At 37.8% G+C, this 10,981-nt stretch overlaps 1 protein-coding gene across 1 annotated transcript; it reads right to left on the bottom strand.

The window, feature by feature from the left end:
• Window positions 1-3,974: 3,974 nt before the first annotated feature.
• LOC105051353 (tryptamine 5-hydroxylase) lies at window positions 3,975-9,301 on the bottom strand. Its single transcript, XM_010931733.2, is given in 5 exon segments — window positions 3,975-4,553; window positions 4,556-4,874; window positions 7,815-7,882; window positions 7,885-8,074; window positions 8,595-9,301. Coding segments are annotated over 5 exon segments (1,542 nt in total). The 5' UTR covers window positions 9,231-9,301; the 3' UTR covers window positions 3,975-4,224.
• Between the last annotated feature and the right edge of the window lie 1,680 nt (window positions 9,302-10,981).

The following is a 10,981-nucleotide window of genomic DNA, read 5'->3' as shown; positions in this document are numbered from 1 at the left end:
TTTCTGAAGATATGGTGGTTATTCATCACCTCTGATCTTCAAATATGAGACATGTTAATTGAAAGATGGGTGCCAATCAGTTGAGCTACCAGTTGGTGGTATTTAGGTAGAAAAATAAGTTTTCACTTTCTGTTGAAAGGAATCTTTTCTTCATGAGGATTAGGGAAAATGGAGCAATGCCTTTGAAACAATCATCTTTGCTGGTCGATAAGCTCAATAATCTTGAGCGCCAGGTATGCTCTTAAAATAAGGTGAGATTACTAACATTACAAACATCATAATCGGGGCTTATCCAATCTAGAAATCTCCTTCACATCTACTGGTACTTTTAGGTTAAGCTCGATGAAAATCTTAGCAGTTTTAAAGGTTTAAATATATTTTGAGTAGATATTTTATCCATCTTAAGAAAGACTAACTGTTCTATTCATGCAACATGGCTATGATTTAAGATGAGTTGTTGTAGTGCAGACTTTGATAAATATAATATGTTAACGTGGTGAAATACAGCTAAGCAATGAATTGAGTTGAGGTTCATGGGTAAGGAAATTGATTAGGAGGCCAGACAAGCTCCAAGTCTTTGGTTTATGTTACTTTTTAGGCAGTTGAATTATTTCTTTGGAAGGTTTATTGAGTATTCTTAAAGTTTCACAAACAAACTAATACTCGAATTCTAATTAGCGATACTTGCAATGAGTGATCCAGACTTGCAAGCAGGCAAAGTAAATCTGTTAGACTTCACTTTTACAGAGACAGAATAGCTGTGGAGGCTGTTCTGGTGAAAGGCTTTTTGGTTCTGAGAAATGGCTTAATGAACTACACGGTTTCTTCAAGTCTTCTCACAGACGACAAGCTTATAACCAGTGAAGCAAATTTTGCACAATAAAAGGAAAAGAATAAAACCAGGGATGTAAATTATAATTATTGATCATACGCATGAACATACAAATATGAAGGGAACAAATTGCTTTCAATTGCATTGTTGCCATCTGGGAAACACTCAAAGAATTGTCCACCTCTCATCATATATAAGTTGTATGTATAATGTATTGCACCTGAGATAAGCTCTGTTTCTTTATATATATATATATATATATATATATATATATATATATATATATAAAGGGAAACATGAATTAAATCAAAATTGAGAACAGAAAAAGAACCACTAACAAAAGATCCTCTGAATTGCACAATGCAATATGCTTTGAACATCTGTCCTCGAACACCCCTTGTTTTGGTGTTAAAGTACCTGCTGGTCCTCTTTCAATTCGGTGTAATTAGTACCTTAAACTAATTACTGAAATATCTGAAATTATAGAAATAGAAGAAAGCAACCAGAGCTTCAAAGATTCTTAGATCCATGGAAAGAAAACTTTTCATAAACCAAAAAAGGTATGCGTGAAGAATCTGGAACAATACTTCTCTGCAATAATCAAAGCAAAATCAAGATGCATTTTTTTTTTGGTAAGAAACTGCTGAATATCAATTATACAAGTAATAGATACAATAATTTGTTACAATGAAACAAGGTTTGCAGCAGAAGGGCAAAATTCTCACAAGCTGTAAGTAGAAAGCTAATATTACAGTGAGATCAGATATAAACAAAAGGAGACTGTGAACCACATAGCCCAGCACTGAGAAGAACCTGAAGCAAATGCAGAGAAAAGGTTTCAGGTGTGATGGCATTGGAATCCACTGTGAAGAAGTAAGCCTTGACATCTGAATGGAAATATTGAAGCAACCAAATCCTTCCCAGCAATAGCCGATTGTAGAAGAAATGAAAGTAAAACAGGAGATATAGGAAGAGCGATTAAGCGATTCTCGTAACTGGCTTAGCCCTCCATCCAAGTTGTTCAGCATAAAGGTCAAGTAGACTATAGTGGAATGCCCCTGAGCATCAGAAGGAGCATGGAGCAAGGAGTATAGAGTGAAGAAAGTAGCAATCATCACAACCTCAGCACCACATAGCAGCAAAGATGGACAACCGTCGGTATCATAACCCTGCAGAGATAAATTGAAAGCAAAACAGCGTATGTTGAAGTCTTTAATTCCTTTATTGTTGTGGCCATGGGTCAAGAGGTGGCCTCACGGGAGAGAGAAGGAAGGTTCCAAACTATATAAGCATACTTTCTATTTCCACAGACGGCGTAACGTTATGATCATGGGTCAAGAGATCAAATGGCTCGGTTGACTCCGCATTTGCATGTGTGAAGCATTGTCGTTTTGATTTCTGATACGGTTGCATGAGATTTCAGGATTTTGCCCTTTAAAAGGTGCCTCAAGAGGGAGAGAAAGTTTCAATCTATATAAACCATACTTTCTCTTGACTCATAACCGATGTAAAATTAAAAAGTTCTCTTTACACTACAACAATTCTCATGTTTCTTAGAGAAGGACAGTCCCCACACGATCATCCAGAAACACTTATGAACACCCGAAGATATTAAATCTATTTCATAATCTTCCTTCAAACCTCCTTGCAAAAACAGAATGTGTTGCTTGAGAAGGTAAAACAAATAAGAGAGATTTGTCAAATTATAGTCCGAGTCTTTTCCGCCGATTACAAAAGATGTTCTCTTATGTTATCCACTCCGTCAAAGATGAATTTTTTTCCCAATCATGTAGCAAGAGAACAAAATATTGTTTGACAACACCCTTTTGTCCACACAGCCAGCGGAGTATCATCCATTGATGTATAAGGGCGTTGTATGTTTTGAAGCCATATTTCAAATGCAGCCTCTACAACCATCTTTTGATTGTTCACAGGATAACAACAGAACCCTTGCGGCACCTTAAAAGGTAGTACTGTTGACCCATTCTCCCAATGGGCAATCTCCCTTGTCAATAACCCTTGAGCTCTGATCAAATTCGTCTGTCCCTTTGGATGTTGCAGATAAAATAGGAGGAAAGAAAACACCTGTTCATCATCTGAATGGCCTACATCCTGCTCAAAATATTGAAATCTATCGAATATAACAGACCCCATAAGCATCAGCTTGTAGGAGAAGTTTGCATTGGTTGTCATGGATATCATAATAAGCCCCGTAGAATCCCCCTGCAGCACATTGAACAAGCCATAAAATTTGCAACTGGATTCGCCTCTCGAAAAGGGTGAAAAATCTAATAGAAATTCACAATTGATCTCCAAAGTACTAGATCCTTAACACGAGGAATGTGATTAAATTACTGTAATGAGGGGTTTCTTAACCAAGACATAACAGTTGTCGAATCCCCTTCTACCCAAATATGGGTGGCTTTTAGTTTCAAAGTAGCGGCCCGGATACTAGACCAGGTAGCTAGCAATTCCGCAAAGAGAACAGAAACATGGAGAAACAACTGACCTTTAGCTTTAGTACTAAAGATCATAATTCCTGATAACATAGTCGGCAGCGGCATCAAAATTGATTTTGATAACCCCTACAAGAGGGGGTAGCAAGAATCTATCGAGGTTCACAAAAGGATGAATCCTTTTGTAATTGACTATCCTAGTGCTGGCACGAGATTTGAAAATATAGCAAATGCAGCAGCCATAATTTTTAGTGAAACTATCATTTTGTGCAAAAGATGAGCAACCATCATATGGTTATTATTTAAGATTCATTTATTACGAGCCCACCATAGCAACCAAGCTGCATATGCCAAGAGTGACCTCTATTCCATCACTATCAGACTACTCGAAAGATATTCAATTAAAATTGACAACGAAAATGGGACAGAAATTCACTCGGTACATATAACTTAGTTGCTGCCAACACAATTAAGAATAACAGTAGTGAATAATAGGGTGAGCACAATCCTCCATCTGATTAATATGGAGATCACATAATTGATCAATGGTAGGTATAATATTTCAATGGGCCAATACCTCTTTGCAAGGCAAGCGATTCCAAGCAAGTCTTCAAAGAAAAATTTTAACACATAAAGGCACTTTGAAAGACCAAATCCAAGCATGATTAATCTATAGATTCTGAAAATTGTTAGCAAAAGATAACCGTTTCATGTCTTGCAATGATACACGCATTAATTTTGAGGAACCCCAAACCAGCCGATTCTCCCAAACACCTTGAGATAAGAGAACGGTACTAATAAGCTTGAGAAGATCAAACGGAAAGTATAAAGCAAGACACCGCAAATCCCAAGTTCTACCAACAGTAATAAAATCAGAGACATGATGATTTAATAGTTAAAGTTCGAAGCATCCAAATGAGAGTTATCGAAATTATACTATCGAGAATCCCTTTGTTCATCCTCCTTGAACTCATAACCTTGACAATTTCTTGCAATTAGGATCAATGGTTGTCGCTTCCTGGTAGCCAGTCCAAAAATCTCACTCATGTCAACATCATCAGCACCAACACCAGGTGGCAGCTCCCAATCAAAATGATACAGAAGCTTAGAGAGTGTAGTTTCTACAGTGGCCAACCCAAAAGAATAACCAGGACAGCCTCTCCTCCCTCCTCCAAATGGCAGCAGCTTGAAATCCTGCTGCCCCTTGAAGTCGATATCGATGTCGTCAAACCTTTCAGGGTTGAAGTCCAGAGGATTCTGCCATGTTGAGTGTCCCTACCAATTGCATAAGCATTAACCAATACTCTTGTTTTGGCAGGGATCTCATAGCCATCAATGACACATGCTTTGATGGATTCTCTTGGAACTAGAAGAGGAGCTGGTGGGTGCAATCGCAGGGTCTCCTTTATTACAGCCCTCATGTAGTTAAATTGATCAATGTCATCCTCCTCTACAATTCCTTTGCTTCCAACAATCCCTCTCACCTCCTCCTGTGCTTTCTCCATTACTTGAGGATGCCTGGCTAGCTCTGTCATCACCCATTCAAGAGTTGCTGAGGTTGTATCAGTTCCAGCAACAAACATATCCTGATTTGAAAGTTCAAAAGTGAAATAAGGTGAAGCTTTAAATTGAATATTTTCCATTCTCACAAAATGATATAAAAGCAACTAGTTGATAAGAAGTGGTATCAATCTTATGCCGGTAAATATTGACATAGAGTGTGTTGCGGACAAAAGCTCGATCCGTCATGTGAATATTGTCCGCTCTGGCCCATGGACCTCACGATTTTGCCCTTTAAAAGATGCCCTCCACATTATTAGAATCACAACAGACCCCCCAGTCAAGGGAAACTTCGATGTGTATAGTCCACGTGAGGTATTGTCTGCTCTGGTTCATGGGCCTCACGGTTTTGTCTTTTAAAAAGCACCTCACGTGAGAAAGATTTTTTTTCTTATAACGTGAGTCCTCCTTGACTTGCAACCGATGTGGGACTATTAGTGCCCTCCACATTATTAAAACCACAACAGAGTGTTTAGTAAATTCTGCAAAATTGTCTACTGTATATAGGGCATAGAAGAAAATGACTGCTTGTTATAAATACCAAGTCTGTGCCAATCTCTTCTTGCTATTGGAGGTGAACTTTTGATGCATATGAGTGATAGTACAAGAACTACATGAAGCCTGAGGCATCGCAGATGCAACAAGCTTAAACCAAGTCACAAATTCAGCATCATAATCCTAAATCAAGGTGGAAGAACACATAAAATGGCTTATAGGAAAGCCATTAAGCTAATCACTTAATCAAAGCATTAGGCTTCATTTAATAGAAAATTAGTGAACTAAATTATTATAAAACTGGAATAGCATAATTCAGTTTAAGGAAATTTATTCTTCATTCTACAGGGTGCCTTTTGGGATGTGTCAGAAAACATGGGGTGAGAAAGCTAGACATTCAAGGTCGGCAAATGAAAATTGGGTCTCCTAGCACTATCCTTGCACCATATGCTAAAGCACAAATATCACTCCACCATGCATGATATGACCAAGAAAGGGGCCCAAGGACTGAATTCTATGCTCAACTGTTGGGGTGCAGGATGTTTTGCTTCTCAGGGTTGAGCTAGAGAGGTCCAATCTTTGGATCATCGTAATTCACGTATTGTGCAATTATCATTATAGAATAAGGCAATACCAAATCTTGATCAGAATGGTACAATTCTTTAGAACTTCAAATATGGATAGAACTTGATTCCGAAAAGGATATCATTCTTCAATTCGACTGTTGATTGTACCAAATTCCGCTCTGTTTGAGTAGCTTGGTGGAAAAGGATAGATCCAAGATAATAAGAAATAGCACCTCCTAATAGAGATGGCAATGTTTATTGATTTAATTTATTATTATTAAATTATCTATCTTATAAAATAATGAGATATAGATATTAGGGGGAATTAGGTTCGCAGCCGGAATCAGAATCGAAATGGGAATCGGAATGAATTAGAATCGAAATCAGAATAGTCAAATAGTGTTTAGTTCATGATCAGAATCTGAATGGAACTTAGAAGAATGTAGGGATTAAGTTTTAGGTAGATTGAACCATTCTCATTTCGTTTCGAAATTTAAATAGGATTCTTTCCAACCAAACGGTTGGAATGGAAGTCATATATTTCTATTTTGATTTCAGATCCCAATTTTTTCCAACTAAACATCTCCTGAATTTTTTATCCTAACTCAACTTGTATAAGTTCCCATCCCCACCTAACCTTCAAAAGAGGGAAAAAAAAAAATCCATTCCACTGTGTGGCCTAGGAATACCGGTCAATTTATATGATAAGTGTTTCTACCAAAAAAAAATTCGCATGATAAGTGCGTGATCAATGTTCACGTAATGATAAAAGCACCATTACTTATGGCACATGGCTTGCTCCTTGATAAACTCAATCAACTGTTCTTCTCCAACACTACAATTTCACTGTCAAATGATAGCCTTCACTGCAGGTGAGAAAAAACCGAATCTGAACCAATCAAATAGATAAAACCAAACTAAACGGCAGGTTTGGTTTGGTTTAAAATTTTATTCGATTCGATTTGTTTAGTTTTTGACATATAAAAAATAAATTTGGATTGATTTAGATTTTCAGTAAATATAATCATTCTCAAATCGAACCAGACTGGCTTTAATAAAACGACGTCATTTTGATTAGGATGTTATTTATGTTGGAGTATTAATATATTAAAAAATAATTATAAATTTATGATATTGTTTATTAATTTGATTTTGTGTTGATTAGCCATGAATCCTAAATGATTTACTTATTGAATTATTTATTTTTTTATAATATATTGAAAATTTTTATCTTAATCTTTAATGATAATGTTTTTTAAAAATTTTATTTTATTGAGTGACAATATCTTATATTAATTTAAATTATTTTATTTGATAAATTTTTGATGGTACTCTTGTCTAAAAGAAAATAAATTTTCATAAATCATAAAATAATAATAATAATAATATAAATTATAAATCAAATCAAATCAGATTATTTAAATTATATTAATTTAAATTGATTTTAATTTTTTATTAATTTAATTAATTTTTAAAAATATTAAATTATTTAAGATTGATTCTGTTTAGATTTGAGTACGAAAACTGATCCAAACTGGAAAATGCTCACCACGCTATAATAATTCACTACGTGCCAAACCCGTCGCATTCAACACCCAAGTTTCGCGTTCCACGTGCCACCAACTGCTCCGTGCCCTGCTACGGCACGTCTCCAAATAAATAACTTAAATCCACGGTAGACCCCACCAAGTTGTTGCGTCCAGGAAATGGCATCCAAATGACGACAAATCCCAGATATAATAACAAACGGTCCAGATCGTTCGACATCAACATGTGAACGCTGGATGCAGCTACCGTATATAAAAATTATATAAGCACAGCCGTACTAAACTATCCCGTACGCTTGCCGCATAATTGGAAAAAAAAAAAAAAAGGAAGGAAAAGGAAACGAAAGAAGGGCCGAACCAGAACGAGTGCTTTGAGATTATCGTCGGTGATGGGAACCTCCAGATCCGGGGACTTCTGGATCCGGGCAAGACATCCAAGAAGTCCTCCTCCTCGCGATCGGGTCCACCGATTCGACGTTGGTGATCGGCGATTATTTCGTCGCAGACGGCGCTCAGATCGTCGCGGTTCTTCTCCAGCCGCCGCCGCAGGCCCGTCGCCGAGTTCACCCACTCCAACCCGGGGAAGAAATCGCCCACCGTGAACCCCGCGAACAGCGCCTACCACCAAATTAACAACCCTTACAGCGACGTCGGTGGGCTCCACGATTTTATTTAGTCAAATTTAAACATGCAGCTAGCCTAAGAGTAATATTTTATATAGTAAACAGCAGTCTAAGTCAAATAATGTATCTTTAATACACTAACAATTGGTTATTTTGACTATAAATTTCTTTCGTGAACATCTAATATTGATCATTAGATACATTTATCAAAAAATTTATTCTTAATTTTGTAATTAATTGTTATAATGTTGTAGTACAACATGCTGAATATTTCACGATTTATGATAATAATATAATTTTTACATAAGAAATATTTTACACAAGCTGCAAAATATGATTTTAAATCGAATAAATAGTTGAAAAAACATCATTTCAAAGACTAGGCATCATAACCGTTACAACGGGCCGGATAAATAACAGTGTTAGTAATAACAGTGTTAGTATAATCTTTGCCTGAGAGGGCCGGATAAATAACGGCCGGTATGTCCGTTACAATGGAAAAATCAAGGCCTTGCCTGCGACTCCACGAGCACCTCCGGCAGCCGGAACCCGGCGGCGGAGAAGCGCCGACCAAAGGCGACGCGGCAGAGCACGTCGTTAGCGAGGTTGAAGAACCTGGCGCTGAGATCGACGGCGTGGCTCCGACCGCCGCTGGAGGCCGTGGCGGACGAGGCGACGGAACGGAGGAGGCGATGGATCTCCTGTCGGCGGACGAGGCGGAAGGCGGCGACGCGGCGGGGAGCGAGGAGCTCGGAGATGCAGAGGCGGCGGGCCTGGCGCCAGTAGGGACCGGCGGGGGAGAAGGTGACGTCGGAGCAGCCGAAGGAGAGGTATCGGGCGGAGAGGAGTGCGGGGCGGGAGGCGAGGGCGGCGTCGTGGGTCTTGAGGACCTCGCGGGCGAGCCCCGGGGAGGCGACGACGACGAACGGGACGCGGCCGAGGCGGAGGGAGAGGATGGGGCCCAGCCGGCTGGAGAGGCGGGCGAGGGCGTGGTGGGGCATGGAGGTGAGGAGGTGGAGGTGACCGATGAGTGGAAGGGCCGGCGGCGATGGCGGGAGGCGGTCGCGGCGGCGGTGGAGGTGGTAGGAGAGGCAGAGGGTGGCGAGGAGGAGGAGGAGGAGGGAGAGGAAGGTGGTGGGATCCACTTCCATTTTTTTCTTTGATCTGTTTTGGAGAGGGAGGGTGACAAAATAAGAAACAGTGCGAAAGCCGACGGCTCATTGTCCGCTCTTATGCACTCTCCCATCAGTCATGTCAGCGTTGTTGAATTATTCCAATCCCCAGATACATATCTCAGGCTACAGTTAACGCATGTTAATTCTGTTTCTCACCGGAGCCAGTGAGAGTATTCCGTGGGTATCTACTAATGCAAGGCTTTTAAAATAGCATATGGTAAACTCATTTAAACATGGGACAAGAAGAAGCAGTATATAAGTATTTTTATATTTAGATTAGCACTGATCGTAAAGATAATAAAAAAATTTTTCATCTTATTAGGCAGAACGTAAGATATGTTGCCTTTTGAAGTATGAGTATCTTTTTAAGATTTTTTATCTTATATTTTGTAATCTTCAATATTGAAAATAATAAAAATCTTGAATTATTTCTATCGATGATTTTTCTTTTTTATTCAAAGTGTTTTTCACATAAATTTTGAGTTTGCATTGATCTTTGTTTTCTTTGATTTCTCTTTTATTAATGTCTTACAACAACAAGCAAAATAAAGTAGAAAATAGATTTCTTAGAAGAATATCACGTATAGGCATTTTTACTTGCTAATTTGGATAAGGATAAGAAGAGAATATCTATTAAGATTTAAAGGGCTTTTCTCGATGTCCTCTTAATAAATTGGACTCTTATTAGAGAGACTTGAGGGAGTAAAACTACTTTCTCAAACCTAATATCTAGCCATTGAGATCAATAGGTGAGGCACTTGGACAGCAATAATGGAAGAAGAGAAAGGACAAGTGTAAAGAGATTTGTTGATCATGAATTTGAGAATACGACGACCAATGAGATAGTGAGAGGAGGCAAGCTAGGATTGTGGAGTTAATCCTCTCCTTCTCTCCTTCTCTTGTATTATATACTATTGACTAAATGAATTGTTGATGCTTTCAATTCTCAAAAGATCAAAGCCTTTCTACCTAGTATGGAATGCTTATCTTTAGAGAAGGGAATGAGCCAACTAGTTGGCTGGCTGGCCAGAGTACACTAGGAAATGATGTTGTATATTACAACAATCATGTCCTAGCTAAACTTTTGTATCTTGTAAATGTAAGCACCTATGGTTGTACCTTTATTAGAAATAAATAAATTCGAGGCTCCTTTCAACTAAAAAAAGGAATCTAAATAAATAAATTCTCTCCTTGGTATTTCTTATGAAAGGGTTGACGATGGTATACAGATTAGAACATATGCTCTCGTCTGAAAAATATTTTTTCCTCCTTTTTTTTTAAAAAAAAACCTTCATATTTAAAATAAGAAGTTGATCTACATGAGCAAGTTTCATTTGCTTTTCACTCTTGATATTTTAGTTTGTTTACTCATCTAGAAGAACCTACAATACCATAGTTAATTGATAGCTTTGATTAAATCTTCATACTTTAATTTTTTTTACATGGTTAGTATCTTTTGTAAACCAAACGAAAGAAATTGCCAAAAGAGAGTTCTCCATTGATATTGGAAGCCTTAATTTATTTTATCATTAAATTATATTCAAAAGTACTATCTGTGAAAAATTCAACTCCACAAAAAATACTTACAAAACTCCAAAAATTGAAGATGTTTCTTCTCTAGCTTGAAAAAAATCTTCAATATCATACAACAAAAATTGATGATTAGAAAGAGTCAAAATAGAAAGAAAGGAGCAGAAGGTGTTGAATTGTTGGAGATAGAATAAAGA

This window comes from Elaeis guineensis, chromosome 9 (genome assembly GCF_000442705.2).
Source record: "Elaeis guineensis isolate ETL-2024a chromosome 9, EG11, whole genome shotgun sequence".
NCBI lineage: Eukaryota > Viridiplantae > Streptophyta > Magnoliopsida > Arecales > Arecaceae > Elaeis > Elaeis guineensis.
This window is presented reverse-complemented; position numbering and strand designations above follow the sequence as displayed.